Below are 17,151 nucleotides of genomic sequence, written 5' to 3' on the forward strand. Positions count from 1 at the left end.
GCCTCCGGGTGCACCTCAAGGGCAGCCCCATGTAGACAGCATTGCAATAATCCAGCCGAGACGTAACCAGAGCGTGAGTGACCGTGCATAAGGCATCCCGGTCAAGGAAGGGACGCAACTGGCGAACCAAGCGGACTTGGTAAAAAGCCCTCCTGGTGACGGCCGCCAGGTGTTCCTCAAAGGACAGCCGACCATCCAGGAGGACGCCCAATTGGGTGGAATTGATCCCACCACAGGGCAGCCTTCACCTCCAGCCCCAGAGAGTCCCTTGTCTTAATGCAGGAAGCTTGTTTGCTGCACATGAACTGGGCCTGGCTAGTCTAGTGAAGAGAAGGACCAGGGGAGACAGGATAGCAGTCTTCCAATATTTGAGGGGCTGCCACACAGAGGGGGGGCGTCAAGCTATTTTCCAAAGCACCTGAAGGCCAGACAAGGAATCATGGATGGAAACTGAACAAGGAGAAAATCAACCTAGAAATAAGAAGGAACTTTCTGACGGTGAGAACAATTAACCAGTGGAACAGAAGTTGCCTTCAGAAGCTGTGGGAGCTTCATCACTTGAGACTTTCAAGAAGAGACTGGACTGCCATCTGTCAGAAATGGTGTAGGGTCTGCTGGGCCTGCAAGGTCCCTTCCAACTCTGTTAATCTGTTAAAACATGGCCAAGGGGAATATATGCAGGTGGCAGCTGCCACAACCTGAAGGCAGAATCATTCCAGGTGCTCTTACAGGTGACCACGGGGTCATTTCAGAGTTAGGAAATCGGGAACATCCATCATTTGGTTTGTCATTATTTTTGTTTTTGTGGATTATGACTCCAAGTAGACAGATGTTACCTGCATAGCAAAAGCTGATCCCATATGTGGTGAAGAGGGAGACAGAAGGAGAGAAGTTACAACCAGAGGAAACAGCTCAAGCTTGCGAGCAACTTAGAGATTTGTGTTATTAAAAATAAAACGGCACTTGCTTACTGGAATGTTTCTGGCCAGGTACTCAAACCAGCCACGATGGTCTTTGCTAGGCCTGGGGCCGATGGCTCGGGGGTGGGGGGGGTGGAGCTGGGTCTGGTAAGTCTGGCTTTGCTTTCAGCCTCCTTAACTGAATTTCAATTGAATTTTAGAGAGATTGGCAAACTTTGCTGTCTCCTCAAGGGATTACTCCTGTTACAACAACAATATCAATTTACATAAAGGAATCAATATTAAGCAGAGGAACAGCTCTGCTAGAAAGCTAGGAGTATGTGATGGGGGCGATAATATAGAAGGAACCCGGCCAGCAGGGGATGGACTGACATGATGCTCTCAAGGAGTGTGTGCGTATGTATGTACATATATATGTATGTATGTGTCATGTCCCCCTCCCCCTCCGACGACCGGGTCAAGGAAGTCAGTATCAAACGTGGCAACGAAGCCTCTGCAGCTTGCCAAATTCCTTCGAGGTTTATCAGGGCAGGCAGGAGTCCAAGTTGTGACTTCAGCGATAGAGTCTGATATCAGCAAACTAGATGAGACTTTGCTTGACTCAAGCTTGGAATGCCAAAAGCAGGTCCTTTATATAGGCTGTGGGGTGTGGCTCCATGACTCAACATTTATCCAGGCCTGCCCCTCCCTTCCTTCTGCTGGTGTCGCCTCTCAGATCTCCGGAAGCGAGGATCCTCCCACTTTGAATTCTCTTCAGCTGGATCTGCTGTCAGTAATTCCAGCACGTAGCTGACTTCCTGCTCACACGCTGTAGGAGTGAAGTTTATCGGGCTTGTCTGTTCACTCCTGACATCCTCTCCGGGCATGGGGCCGGGGCCGGGGGCTGGAGGCATGACAGGCCATTCATCTTCATTATCAGACTCGGAGTCTGATAACAGGCCCGGGTGGAGACGGGAGGGGCCCGGCTGAGGAGAGGAGGGAGGACGAGGCACAACAGTATGTATGTTTACAGTATGTTAAATTCAGCCCACTTCAGGCAACCCTGGAACGTAAAACCCAAGTTGCACAGCCCATACCACCATTGGCTAAGAATTGCATGAGTTATACCAGCTGTGATTGGGAATTATTGGCAATGTGGTCCAGGCAACCGCAAGATCTTTGCACCTGGGGGTGATTTAGAGGTCTAGCTCTGTCTGTATGTCGGAGCTTTCTGTCTAATTTTATTGAACTCTTTTAAAATAATGATGATGGATTCTTCAGGAGAAGAGTTTAAATTTTTGAATGGGGAATCAAGAGCTAAATGACTTCTGGACATCACCTTCAGTGGTGGCTGCAGATCCATTTTCTCTGTCAGTCCTTGCTGGTAGGGCACAGGATGACTCTGCACAACTGCCAGAGGGGCAAGAGGTGGGGGATAACGTCCAGGAGACCCTCCTTGTACAGAGAGCTCACCTTGAACGGCTGGGCTGGCTTGGAGCTCAACCACCTTGGTTAAAAAGCAGGCATGGCAGGACTTTAATCTTGTGCAGGGCTGTAGAATGGCCTAGGAGGATGGACGTTGTGCCGTGGCCTCATCAGAACCTGAGTCCGCGGAGGAGGACGAGCTGGAACTGAGGCTGATGGAAGTCAAGGGGGCAGCCTCTTTGGGTTCAGAGGAATGCAGGGAGGAGCAGGACAAGGCAGCCCCAGGTGCCTGGGGCTTGGGATGGCTTGCCACCAGGGAGAAATGGGGACAGGATGACCAAGAGAGGGCAGGTAGTGAAGATGAGGAATGACGGAGCTCAGGCGATGAGCAAGAACTGCCCCCTCCTGATCCCCAAGCATGGAGAGTGGAGAGAAGGCGGGAGGAGAGTGCCCTTCCCCTCTTCACAAGGCACACCTGGGGACTGAGACTTAAGGAGGCACTGTGGGGAGGAGCGTTTGTCAGGAACAAATGCTGAATTTGTAGAATTTTGTGTGCTGTTGTTGACATCTGGAGTTCACTGGACTTCTTGCTTTATCATTGCCTTGTCCCTTTGCCTCACTGGAGTTCTTGCCTTGAGGCAGTTGTGCTAACAGCATTTGCTGGACTACTTGCAGCCAGAGGCTGCTAGTGGTGTGTGTGTGTGTGTGTGTGTGTGTGTGTGTGTGTGTGTGTGTGTGTGAGCGTTTTGCTCTGGACTTGCCATAAACATGGGAGCATTGGGGGAAAAGTTGGAGCAATAAAGGGAAGTTTGAACTATGCCTCTGTGCCTGTTCCGGGGTCATCACACAATAGCTTGGCGTCCTCTTTCTCCACTTCTGGAGCCAGGCCGAGGGACCGCATTGTCCCAAGACAACCATCCCTGGCTGGACTGGTCCAGCGTCCTGATGCTTCCAAGAGTCTTATATCCCCACCCCTTCTTTTCCCCTTAGGGACCTTCCGAGGAATCTGCAAGCAGATTAATCATTTCCCAGAAGATGCTGATTATGAACAGGATGCGGCTGAGTATCTTTTGCGTAAGTTCAGGGATCCTGATGGGGCAAGAAGTGGGTGACTAAGTCAGGAGAGGCTGTCTCGCCCACATGTGGGGCAACCACACCATGGGCCCCATGGGGAGGGGAGTCAAATTGGGGTGTGACCAAATCCTGTTTTGAAATAGGGACCCTAAACTCTTTTCTAAGCACTGCATTCATTCTAGAGCAGTGAAATAACTACTGAATATGACCTTCGTTCCTAATTTTTGTTAGAGCAGTTTTCCAATATTTGAGGGGCTGCCATGAAGAATAGGGAGTCAACCACTAAAAGGCAGGACAAGAAGCAATGGGTGGAAACTAATGAAGGAGAGAAGCAACCTAGAACTAAGGAGGAGTTTCCTGACAATGAGAACAATGAATCAGTGGAATGGTTTCCCTCCAGAAGTCGTGGGTGCGCCAACACTGGAGATAAGAGATCTTCTTAAAGAAGAGATTGGACAACCATTTGTCTGGAATGGTATAGGACAGAGGTCCCCAACCACCCACCCTGGGCTGTGGCTCATTTGCAACTGGACTGCATGAGCAACGGGCTGGTGCACACACACACATGCGTGTGCAGCTCCACTTGTAGTCGTATGCACACATACGTGTGTGCCGCTCACGCAGCCCAGCTCCCCTCTCCTTCCCCACCAGCCAGGCCATCAAGCCGCAAAGGTTGGGGACCACTGGCAGAGTTTGGGTTAGAAGACCTCCAAGGTCCCTTCCAACTCTGTTATTCTGTTAGAGTAGATAATCCAAACAGTGTCTCTTCTCTAGCCTTTTTCTCAAACCCAGCACAGGTGATATGCTGATACCCCAAAGTGGCTGGGTTGGTCTGCTGAAAGAGAGAGCAAACAGTCTGATTTCTCCATGCAGGGAGAGAGCCTGAAAAAGTCAAGATGGTAGCCATCATCAAAGTCTCTGTGCACCTGTGACATCTACAAAATGGGCTTTAGCTGCACAGTCCCAGCTGTCCCCTTGGCCCCTCTGCAGAGGCTGCTGCCACCCTGGAATAGTCTCCAGCCTTCCTGGGCCAGCTGCAACTGCCCTCTCCAGACCCCAACCTTCTCCTTGTCTCCCCCCAGGTGCTGTAAGAGCCTCCAGCATCTTCCCCCTCCTCAGCGTGGGTCTCCTATTCTTCGGAGGACTCTGCGTGGCGGCCAGTGAGTTTTACAAGAGCAAACTCAACGTCATCCTGAGCGCAGGCATCTTTTTCGTTTCAGCAGGTGGGTTCCATTTTTATGCAATTCACCACGTTTGACACCAGCCTGGATCGGGGCTATAAAATAAGCTTGCAACATTAAGTACTCTGATTTCATACTGGAGCATTTTCCACATAGATATAATAGAAGTGGATTACAAAACAGTACACAGATAAGATACAGAAAGGGGAAAAAAACAAGGCTCACTCATTAATGATTTGCTTTAAAAAGCCACAATGCTTGTTTTCTTGCTTTACAGTAAGTCATAATTTATTTCAACCATGATTTAGTGCCTAAGCCACAGCTGGCTGTTCTTAGCACTAAAGCCTTAATAACCGCCTGCAGTTACCACAACTGAGTTTATGTAATAAAGTAAAAAAAAAAAATCACATTTGGACGTTGCCTGTGCAAAACTAGAGAAGGGAAAGCAGATCAAAGTGTTACATGAGACCAGTTTTATGGGCTCTATTATTAAGAAACTGCAAAAGTAAAAATAAACTCAAGTCTTGAATTGCGAGATTTAGAAAATAGTGATTTCACAGAGCCAAATGTGGAGCTGGGCAGATGTCATGAAAGGAGCCAGAAAGAATGACGTATTTTTATACATGGCTTTTATGCATGTTGCACATTTAATCACTGGCTACCACACCTTCAAGGTCACATCCGTGGAACATCATCTTATCTTCATAATTATCCATCTTTTCTTTTTTATTATTTGCATTTATATCCCGCCCTTCTCCGGAGACTCAGGGCAGCTTACACTATGTTAGCAATAGTCTTCATTCTATTTGTATATTTATATACAAAGTCAGCTTATTGCCCCCAACAATCTGGGTCCTCATTTTACCTACCTTATAAAGGATGGAAGGCTGAGTCAACCTTGGGCCTGGTGGGACTAGAACCTGCAGTAATTGCAGGCAGCTGCAGTTAATAACAGACTGCATTAGCAGTCTGAGCCACAGAGGCCCATCTTGCATTTTTCCTGTTGCTCCTCCCATTCCAAGTCTGAACCTTTGTGGCTTTTTTTAAAATAAAAATCAAAATAAACCTTTTAAAAAATAGATTTGGGAGATGCTAGCCCACCCTGGCCCAAGAGTGCCCATTGCCCATCTTGTTCCTCTGGATGTCACTTGAATTTTTATTTCTTTATCACATTTAGGAACTAACCAGCTCCCTCAGAGCAATTATGGGGGGTGACCATTGCTAATACCATATTGAAAACAAAAGAATAAAGAGATCAAATTGCTTCTTTGATTCCAATGGATTAACTTCCCCCTCCGTGAAGAATCTGTTGCTGCCCTTCGGAGGTTTGCACAAGACAAATCCAGACCATATTTACCATAGGTGGACCTCCCTCCCAGGGTCAAAAAATAACCAGGAAATATACTTCTCCCCGGTTCTGGCATCACAACAGAAGCACTTTGTGGGGAAAGCCTGGATGAAGGGGGATGATCCTAAATAGACCCAGGCCTTGTCTTGATCCAGAAATACCATGCATACTGGCCTCAGTCTTGAACGCCTTGCAGCTGTGATTGCATTCTGCCACTCTAAGTGGTGAAGCATATGGATTACATAATGGAAATTCACAGGAAACCCTACAGGCCTATTTATAATGCTGATACTAGAAAGGTGTCGGCAGTTTATCTGTATAACATGTGGCGGGGGGGTGGAGGATTCTGGGAATTGAAGTCCAGTATTTTAAGGTTGAGAAACACTGATCAAGAGCATCAGAAAGACAGCAACCAAAGCGACAGCAGATGCTGAGCTGGATTGTGTCCCTTTTCAGACTCCAGAGACCCAACTTACGCTGCCTTGCTCTCTGCTCTTCCTTTCAGGGCTCAGCAACATCATTGGGATCATCGTTTACATCTCAGCCAATGCGGGAGACCCCGGGCAGAGTGACTCCAAGAAGAGCTACTCCTACGGGTGGTCTTTCTACTTTGGTGCCCTCTCCTTCATCATCGCCGAGATGGTTGGTGTCGTTGCTGTCCACATGTACATCGAGAAGCACCGCCAGATCCGGGCCAAGTCTCACTCCGTGGCCCTCCTGAAGAAGTCCACCTTCGCCCGCCTGCCCACCTATCGGTACCGGTTCCGACGGCGATCCAGCTCCCGCTCCACAGAGCCGCGGTCGAGGGACCTGTCTCCCATCGGCAAAGGCTTTAACACCATCCCGTCCACCGACATCTCCATGTTCACTCTTTCCAGGGATCCTTCCAAGGTGACTATTGGGACTTTGCTGAACTCAGAGAGAGATCACGGTTTTTTACAGATCCACAACTCCCTCCCCAAAGAGTTCAAGGAATCTTTGCATAACAACCCCGCCAACAGACGAACCACTCCCGTCTGAGCCCAACCTGTCCCTGGATGGCCTTGGATCAGACCGCTGGAGACGCCGTGTGTACAGAGGTGTATCATTGAGACTGCATGTGTGACCCACCCCTCCCCTTCGATGGCGTAACCAGCGAAACCTTGTTTCTAAAGAGTAACCCTCGCTGTGCTCCCTCTCCACGGGCAGCCCAGATTTGAACCGGAGGCTGTTTAGGGTGTCACATCCTAAACTGCCAGTTGTTTGGCCGAATGATGGTGGCCTGGCTCTGAATGCATGGGGGCCCTCAAGAACCTGCCCTCTTAGCTCGGTTGCCAAGACGGAATACCGGGCTTGGCCTCGCACCAAGGGCAACCCAGGAATGATTCTGAGGGTGACCGCTTGGAGGCCCATCAAGAAGGTGGAAAGTGGTGCTGGGCCCCCATGGCTCTTCCTCCCTCCCCCCCCTGCCCACCCCCTCCATCACCATGAAAACAGCCTTGGACTGTTGGTCTCAATCCAGACGTAGCATCTGGGAACAAATCCAAGCATGAAAACGCGAAGCTGAGTGCTTCCGAAAGACTTGGGCGATGCCCCCCTCCTTCCTTTCTGGATGCCCCGAAGGAGGCAGGCTCAGGGGGTGAGGCTGTCTGTTCTTGTGTGCATGCATTAAAACAGCCTGGAATCCAATTCCCTCCCACGATGCGCGGGAAGAGAGGTGGCTCTGAGCCGTCTTGGTGGGCTTTGGAAGGGCTCTGTATTCTCTTGCATATTCAACACTCTTTGTCAAGGTGTCAGGGGCAGAAACGCCCCCCTCCCCTCCATTCCTGCCAAAGTTCTCCCAGCGGATGAGCATTTAATGTCACCCTTGGTTCAAGAATCTGAAAAGATGGCTCTGTATCTAGGTAGATGTTTCACCGCACATCTGCTTTTTCAGGTTTAACATTCGTGTACCGCCGCCTATGCCGTGGGATGATCTGAAGCACTTGAGATGTTAAAAGGGAAACCAATAAAACCCCATTGAATCAGTCTTTGCGTTTGAGTGACTCTTTGTGTAAGGAAAGAAGGCCCTGATGGGACAGCGGGAAATCACGTGAAGTCAGGGAAGAAAAGTGGCACAAAGGGGAAAGGAGACTATTTCAAAAAGGCCCAAAGACTAATGAAGTTGGACGAGACCTTGGAGGTCTTCTAGTCCAGGGGTCTCCAACCTTGGTCCCTTTAAGACTTGTGGACTTCAACTCCCAGAGTCCCTCAGCCAGCAAAGCTGGCTGAGGAACTCTGGGAGTTGAAGTCCACAAGTCTTAAAGGGACCAAGGTTGGAGACCCCTGTTCTAGTCCAAATCTCTGCTCAAGCAGGAGACCCTCTACCATTCCAGACAAATGGCTGTCCAGTCTCTTCTTGAGAGCCTCCAGTGATGGAGAGCCCACAACTTATGAAGGCAACGTCTGCTCCACTGATTAATTCTCCTCACTGTCAGGAAGTTTCTCCTTAATTCCAGGTTGCTTCTCTCCTTGATTAGCTTCCATCCACTCTTTCTTGTCAAGCCTTCTGATGCTTTGGAAATTTAGTTGACTCCCCCCCCCATTTTTTGTGGCAGCCCCTCAAAGATGACAGAGGGGGGGGGGGTCAGTCTATTTTCCAAAGCATCAGAGTAAACTTGAATTCTGTTGCAGTCTATCTGGGAAATCAAATTTGCAGAGCGTAGTTTTTTTTCCAGCTTTGGCTGTATGTAACTCGATGACGAGAGTGGCCAAGAATAGCAACAGGCCTTTCATGCAGAGAAGAACAACTGAGGAACATCTATTTTCCTTGGTATTCCACAGTGTTTTGGGTAGCAGTCTTCTGAGGATGAAGGGCTGCTGACTCCAACAGGGGTCTTTGAGCTGGTTCTGCATTTTTTCATCTGGATTCTTCTTTTGATCCTAGAAGAAACCTTGAAACCTTCTCGCCTGCACTACAAAATAGGTTGTCATTTCTTTCTCTGAATCTTCTCAGGAGCAGGAAAAGAGAGAAGGGAAAGTAGTTCAATCTGAATCTTAATAGAAGTGCCCAGTTCACACCTTTAGAAAATCTTTAGAAGGGAAATCAAATACACCTGTGCGCCGAAATTCATCTTTTCCTGAAGTGAGAAGATAAAAAGTACATTTTGTACAATATGTGCACAAAAATGCAAATCTGTTGAAGTACCAAAAAGCACACCGAATTTGGGGGAAAGGCCAAGAAAGCCTGCACTTTTTCCTGCATCTTGATTGTATGATTAGTGGCCTGAAATGCTTTGGACGATAAGACCTATCCCGTCATGTTTCCTTGCCACCTGCTAGGAGATCAGCCAGATCTAGAAACATCTAGTAGAGGTGACATTCTAAATATTTCTCTATGATTCCTGTGAAGGGCAACAATAACTAATGGCCTTCACCAAGGAAAACTGATGGAGGCACCATGGCTAATCTGAAAAGCTAATTTTTGGGTGGCCCACCCATACCATTCTTGCAAACATCTTTTGGTCAATACAAAGAAAGTTCAAATTTAGACCTTACAGCATTATGAGCCCCTTTTTCTAACCCAAGGGATCCTTTCCGTGGATGAGGCAAAATGCTTCCCAATCCACTCCACTCTCTTTATCTATCATCCTTGACCAGGAAGACAATCGAATTTATTTATTTATTTATTTATTTATTTATTTATTTATTTATTTATTTATTTATTTATTTATTTATTTATTTATTTATTTATTTATTGCATTTGTATACCGCCCTTCTCCCGAAGGACTCAGGGCAGTTAACAGCCAATTTAAAAGATACAATAAATACACTTTAAAAACAGACTAAAAATTTATATAAATAGTGGCCAAAAATATTAAAAAACTAACTAATACAAAAAACTAAAACCCCATTTAAAATTACTTAATCAGGCTAGCCCAGCTCGATGGAATAAAAGAGTCTTCAGCTCACGGCGGAAGGTCCGAAGGTCGGGGAGTTGGCGAAGCCCCCGAGGCAGCTCGTTCCGCCTGCATGAAGAAGTAGTGGAGGATTAGGTGGTTGGTTGGTCGACTGGCTAATTTCTTGGAAGCTTGGAAGCAAATGGGTGGGGCCACTGTGAACTGGAATGAGTAAACCCTGTTTGGCTTTTCTGGGGAAACCTTTCTGCTTCAGAGTACAGTAGAAGCAAATGATGAATAAGGAGTGTGCCTGTACTGAGCTGAAGGCCAGGTGGAATTTTTATCAGGCAGTTTATGACAAGCTCAGATTTCTTTGACAGGCGTCAATCAGGAGGAAGCTGGAAGCTCCTGTTCAGGCTAAGAAAGTGAATTAAAGTGTATTAAAAGGCAGACGTTGTAAGCTACAGATCGCAAAAGCATCTGCCTTTTAATAAAGACTTGTTTGTTTGTTTTCTATACCAGGGGTCTCCAACCTTGGCAACTTGGCAAGACGTGTGGACTTCAACTCCCAGAATTTTAGGTGTTGAAGTCCACATGTCTTAAAGTTGCCAAGGTTGGAGACCCCTGTTCTATGCCACCCATCTCACCTAGATGACTCCGGACAGTTTGTCCTTTAGATCTCGCTAATGCCAAAGAGGGATTCATGAAACCAAGTGGTTCTCCTGATTCCCATTACTAGAAGAAACACGAGTCAGCAGTTGTTCAGATTAAGCTTTTTTGTCTGAGCAGGAGCTACCAGACTCCTCCTGAATTTTGACTACTATGCAATAACATGGCTGTCCTCCTACATGTCTACCTGATAGGCATATATCCATTTTATAGGTTAAATTTTTATTAATATGCATCTTCCTCCAATAAACAAAATCACAGTGAGGTTCTGGTCTTTCTGGAAGCAAAGGTCCCCACCCCAAACTGCATACCTGCACCATCGAGAGGCCTCCAGCCAGTGGTGGGATTCAAATAATTTAACAACCGGTTCTCTTTCCTAATGATTTCTTCCAACAACCAGTTCATCAAACTGCTCAGAAAGTTAACAACCGGTTCTCCCAAAGTGGTGCGAACTGGCTGAATCCCACCACTGCCTCCAGCCCAATCCAGAGGAAATTGCAATGCTTTTTCCTAGAAATCACCACCATCTCCCAGCAACTCCATGCTAAGACAGCCCTTCTGTTTTCCGGCCATTGTCCAGCCCCAGCTGAGCCAAGTCATCTTCGCAAGCCAATGAATCAGGACAGAATACCACCCCGTGGGTCATCAACCGCCACCTCCTCCGGATTGTCCAGTGTCCTTGTCCGGCAGCTCCATTCAAATTACTCAGACCATGTGGAATCAGGTTTCCGGGTGCAACGGAAGTTTCCTAGGCTCAAACCCGGATCGAAATGGGTTCTGGATCATTCCTTTACTCCAATAGTGTTTGAAAAGGTGTCACAGCTACCTTTCTTGGCATGATGGCCACGATGTGGGGAAGAGGGAGCACAGATGTCTACTTCAGTTCCTGACACCCTTCGTATCCAGAGGTAGAAAGCAGGAGATCTCTTTCCTCTTCTCCTCACTAAGGAGGATGGACCTTCAGGGAGACAGTGAGCTTCAAATCCAGAATGGGAGGAATTGACGCTACTAGCTCAATAAAGCCAGCAGGGGACAGCCTTCTCCCCACTGCTGAGTCCTCCCTGCCAACTCGCTACCGCCATCTCTTGGCAGGACATCTCAACACTGTAAATTTGCAGGTGCTGCATCAGGGGTGAAATCCAGCAGGTTCTGACAGGTTCTGGCGAACCGGTAGCAGAAATTTTGAGCAGTTCAGAGAACCGGCAAATACCACCTCTGGCTCATACCCACCAGAGTGGGGTGGGAATGGAGATTTTGCAGGATCCTTCCCCTGCCACTTCCACCAAGCCACGCCCACCAAGCCACACCCACAGAACCTGTAGTAAAACAATTTGCATTTCACCGCTGTGCTGGATGGAGAGTCAGGTGGGCGGGCAGGCGAGTGGTGGGTAGCAATGGCTTCCCAGTCAAACATTAAGCAATGAGGCTTTTAAAAAAAACCTTGCAAGCTGGCAGGGGCTTCCCATTTTGACACACCATGCCCACTCGGTTCCCATCTGGCACAGCCCTGCCCATCGCTGCCCCCCTCTGAGAGCCCACTAGCTCACCAGCCCACCCGTCTCTTCATCCGGTGCCCACAGCAAGTTGTCCTTGTAGCAAATTTACAGTATTGAGATGTCCTGCAAAGAGATGGCTGGCAGCAAGGACTCGGCGGTGGCAAGAAAGCCATCTCCTGCTGGCTGCTTCAAGCTAGTGGCATCGTCATAGATCTCCCAGCTATATCATGCTTCTCTGGGCTTGTGGGCAGCTGTTGCTAAGTAAAATCTCAAAAACCGGAGTGGCAGAAACATGGCAGGTGCCACCACATGATCCGTCAGAGGTTGACAGGGCTCCTTCCTGCTTCCTGGAGCAACACACAGTTTGCCTTCAGCGGTTAAAAAATGAAGGCAGACTTTGAGAGACAGCATCATTTCCAACCAAGAGTTTTTGGGATCAAGATCCTGGGTACTTTTAAGATCCACCCACACTGAGAAGGTGTGAGCCACTGCTGAGCAGAAAGGGCTCCACGCCAGAAAAAAATCAGAGAGCCCACCCACCCACTCCTTACAAAACTCAGCAGAGAAAAGAGTGGAAGTGGCTGGACCAGCCAGGACAATCTCAAATTTCCCTTCGGGTCTGAGACTGCAGAATTGTTCCTTGTCCCTTCTGGCCAATGGGCAGCCATGTCCCAAATCCTGCCACGCCTTCGCTTCAACTCCATCACTCTTTCGCTCCACTAACCCCATATCCTGCCCTATTTATTTATATGGGCAGCAAATTTATATGCTGCCCACATCATTATCAAACGATCCTGGGTGGCTTTCAAACATCACAGAAACAGAGGTACAAATTATTAAAAAGATATATATTAAAAAAATAGCAATACGTTAAAAGCCGAAGAGAATAGGATGGGGTGGGATCTTTTGCCTAGCCCACTAATTACCCCCAGTGTGGAGGGTCCCTATTGGCGTCTCAGTTTCAAGGCCCCTTTGGAAGGCCAAGAAGGTGGGACAGTCTCACCGCGAGGGGCATGGTATTCCAGAGGGCAGGGGGCCATGCCAGAACAGACCTGTCGTGTCCCACTCCTCCGCTGACGGCCGGGTCAGGGAAATCCGAATCAGGCGTGCCTCTGCAGCTCTGCCAAAGTCCTATCAGAGTTCTCAAGGCAGGCAGGAGACCAGGAAGTGACTTCAGCAATATAAGGTAGACTTTGCCTGACTCAGAGAATGCCAGAAAGCAGATCCTTTATATAGGCCATGGGGTGTGGCTCCATGACTCAGCACTTATCCAGGCCTGCCCCTCCCTTCCTTCTGTTGACGCCGCCTATCAATTCTCCTGAAGCGAGGGTCGCTCCAGGATCCAGCTGTTGGTAATTGACTTTCCTCAGGCTCACATGCTGTGGGGGAGGGGGAGGGGTCTAGTTGCTCCGTTTGCCTGGGCATGGAGCCAGGGCTGGGGGCTGGAAGCACTTCTTCTTCCTCGGCCTGTCTGGGCATGGTGCCAGGGCTGGGGCCTGGAGGCACGCCAGGACATTCCTCAGCGTTCGGAAGGAGATAAGAGGGGCCCGGCTGCGGGGAAAGCGAACGAGACACAACAAGACCCTTATCCTGGACCCCATGAGATGGAATTCCTTGAGTGACAGGGTCCACAAGCGTGGTCTGTGGGGGCCCTTGGCCAGGAGACAAGGCCAGTGTGGGGCCCCTGCAGAGCACTTGCACTGGAACAAGCAGCCAAAAAGAGTCCATGGAGACCGACTGAGTTCTTCTTTCATGCATGAACACAGACCTGCCTGCCTGGTTTCCTCTTTCTCCCACTGTGCCTCCACTGGGTTGCCATTTTCCCAAGCCCAGATAAGGAGCAGGTGGTGCTTAGCCGGGTGCTCTCTAGGTAGCCCTTTACCCCACTGAGGGCAATTCCTGGAATGACAGCCCAGGCTTCTGGGGGACTGCACGGAGGCATTGCAGGGAGCCATGATTGTGGGGGCCTGGAAGAGAGACCCAGGAGAGGTGGGAGTAGCACCTGTCAGTCCAGCATCCCAATTTCCTGCCAAGTTGACCATGGAGGGGCAGAGAGAGCACACACACCCCAAGGGATTTCCACAAACACCCTTCGCCATTCAGCCATTGACCCATCAAAACATCCTGATCGGCTTAAGCGTCACCCTTTGGGGCAAAGAACCCCTTGCCCCTTTTCTCCAGGGAGCCCTTGCCCCAGATAGGATGGGCCACCTGACACCATTGGACATTTTCACCATAAATGCAGCCAGCCTTTCACATCGTACAGTCTTGTGTGTCCTTGGGAAATGCTTAATATGCAAAGCCTATTAATATTAAAGGCCATATTGTATCCAGCTACGAGTTTGGGTTGCTGATGGTGAAGCATAAAATTAGGAAGTGCTGCCCTGGCTGGGCACAGCCAGCAAGAAGAACCTCTGGTGAGGGAAGAGATGGGCTATGTGGGGGGGGGGGAAGAAGAGCCTCCTAAGTGACCCCAATGACCAGCATCTGACCAATGACGGGTCTGCAGTGCCATCTCACTGAAACTGTGGAGCCACTGTCATTGTGTTGTGATTCAGGTCCAAGTAGGTAGTAGGAAACTCAGTCAGTGTAAAAACAAACGTTATTAGAACAGCTGAGAATTAACTCATTCTCAGCGTAGTCCAACTAAATGAAAGCAAATTCCTCCCAACACAAATTCCTCAGTCCGATCACCAACCTTGGTCTAATTAGGCAAATTGCCAAAGGCCTTTCTTGGCAAAAGTTCAGAAGACACCAATACAAAACAAATGCAACAAGACAAAGCTCTCAACGTTGTTTTCTGGCAAAGAACCCAAACGCCATTGCTGGTCTATTAAACCTTATGGGAGGGGCCAATCATCTCTTGGCCCTACTCCCGAGTCGTCCTTTTTGCTTGAGCTGCTCTTGCCTTCTGGCAGCTCTTCTCATGCGTGCATTAGGAACAGGCTCCTCCTGTTCCTCTGTCTCACTACTATCAGTCTCTGGAGGCTCTGGAGTCTGCACCTCACTCCCCGATGGCCCTGGCCCCACCTCAACTTCTGATGCAGAGCCCTCATTCGGGCCTTCCCCAGCATCCAGGACTGGCCCATGTTCTTCCTCAGCTTCATCGCTGTCTGACTCCGTTGCCAGCTCCGCAGGCTGCTGGCGGACCACAACACATTGTGCCCTTAGGATGGTGTCTCTCAGCCTTGGCCACTTTAAGATTTGTGGACTTAAAGAACTCCCAGAATTCCTCAGCCTCCAAAGCTGCCTGGTCCCTTTAGAAGCTACAGCTGAAACCTGGGTTGCAAGTCAAAGGATAATGGATGCTGTGGGGGTCCTTTCCCACTTCTGAATCTCTGGATTACAGCAGTGGTGAAATCTGAACTGGTTTACTACCAGTTCACTGGCTGCACATGTGTGCTGTGCGCACATGCGCAGTGCACACTATGCACCAAATGCAAGGTGTGCACACAGCATAGGGTAAGTAGAACAGCCCACGGGGGGTGATCAGCTTTGGGCGCAATCTTTTTTTTTACTTTTAAAAGCATTTTTTTACAACCTATTCCGGCGAATACGTTGTAAAAAATGCTTTTAAAAGTAAAAAAAAAAAAGCTGACATCAGGCAGCTCAACTGTGATTGTCAGAGCCTCTTTTTTTAACTTTTAAAAGCATTTTTTTAAAAGAAGTGGCAAGCAGGAAAACAGGCAGCCGGGCGATTGGGTGGGCATGGGCGGGGGGGGGAGGGATTTTTGCTACCGGTTGTCTGAACCACCCACCACTATCGCTACCAGATCGGCCGATCCAATCCGAACCGGGAGCATTTCACCCTGGATTAGAGGCAAGAAAAGAGGCGAAGGTGTTGGAGGTCTGCCATGGGCACGTAGGCAGAGTAAGAGGCAGGGCACCTGAGGGAGGAGGATGCTGGCATTCACTCCCAAGAGAGAACCAAATGCTTAGTGGGAAAACTGGGGCTCCAGGGCACAATAGGGAGCGGGTGTCAGCCTGCAGCGGAACCCTTTGCAGCTATTTCTCTCCTGGTGTCACATGTGGAGCTATGTGGGGCTGGCAACTCTGGGCGGGAGACGGACAGCTGGATCGGAAACTGCAGCATGGTGGCAGCAGGAAGGTGGCACTGGGGTCACCTGGAGGAGGCAAACAAGCTGGCTAGAGAACTTCAGTTTGCAAATGTTCAGCTCCATATTTTACTTTTCACTAAGATAAAGATCGTTTCCTAATACCTGCTTAAACTGGGATTGGAGGTCTAGCAAACAAACATCACATTACAAAGAAAAGATGTTGAGACTTTGGAAAAAGTGCAGAGAAGATCAGCTAAGATGATCAAAGGCCTGGAGACTAAAACATATGAAGAACGGTTGCAGATTTTGGGTTTGGCTAGTCTAAAGAAAAGAAGGACTAGAGATGACAAGATAGCAATATTCCAGCATTTGAGGGGCTGCCAGAAAGAGGAGGGAGTAAAATTATTTTCCAAAGCACCAGAGGGCAAGACAAGGAACAATGGTTGGAAACTAATCAAGGAGAGAAGTAGCCTGAAATTAAGGAGAAACTTTCTAACAGTGAGAAAAAAATCAACCAGTGTCGTCAGAAGTTGATAGTGCTCCATCACTGGAGGCTTTTAAGAAGAGACTGGACAGCCAATTGTCTGAGATAATATAGGTTCTCCTGCTTGAGCAGGCGGCTTGAGTAAAAGACAGATTACAGATTAACAGAGTTGAAAGGGACCTTGTAGGTCATCTAGTCCAACCCCCACCCAAGCAGGAGACCCTACACCATTTCTGACAAATGTCTCTTCTTGAAAGCCTCCAGGGATGAAGTTCCCACAACCTCTGAAGGCAACTTCTTTTTCCATTAGTTGATTGCTTTTACTGTCAGGAAATTCCTCCTTATTTCCAGGTTGAATCTCTCCTTGTTCAGTTACCATCTGGCCTTCAGGTGCCTTGGAAAATAGGTTGACCCCCTTCTTCCTCTCTGTGGCAGCCCCTCAAACATCGGAAGACTGCTATCAGATTCTATCCTATGCTATCCTATCCTCATCTTCCAGTGCCATCGAGGGATGCCTCTGGGCTGCTGTACCACCAGGTGCGCCTTTAGGTTCAAGTGGATGACGGAAGCATCCTCTACAGCCAGCTTTCCTGGACGTGTCTTTTAGTTAACATGCTCTGCCACCTGGGAAGAAAAAGCTTCAGCAAACGTGTGATATTG

At 48.7% G+C, this 17,151-nt stretch overlaps 1 protein-coding gene across 1 annotated transcript in view; it reads left to right on the forward strand.

Moving 5' to 3' along the window:
- CACNG3 (calcium voltage-gated channel auxiliary subunit gamma 3) overlaps positions 1 to 7,915 on the forward strand; it is an 88,735-nt gene extending 80,820 nt beyond the window's left edge. The window contains exons 2-4 of the mRNA XM_058157172.1: positions 3,315 to 3,398; positions 4,481 to 4,621; positions 6,433 to 7,915. Coding sequence (XP_058013155.1) covers positions 3,315 to 3,398; positions 4,481 to 4,621; positions 6,433 to 6,947 — 740 coding nt within the window. The 3' untranslated portion in view covers positions 6,948 to 7,915. The remainder of the gene's footprint in view (positions 1 to 3,314; positions 3,399 to 4,480; positions 4,622 to 6,432) is intronic.
- The last annotated feature ends 9,236 nt before the right edge of the window (positions 7,916 to 17,151 follow it).

Source organism: Ahaetulla prasina, chromosome 14 (assembly GCF_028640845.1).
Source record: "Ahaetulla prasina isolate Xishuangbanna chromosome 14, ASM2864084v1, whole genome shotgun sequence".
Classification (NCBI taxonomy): Eukaryota; Metazoa; Chordata; class Lepidosauria; order Squamata; family Colubridae; genus Ahaetulla; species Ahaetulla prasina.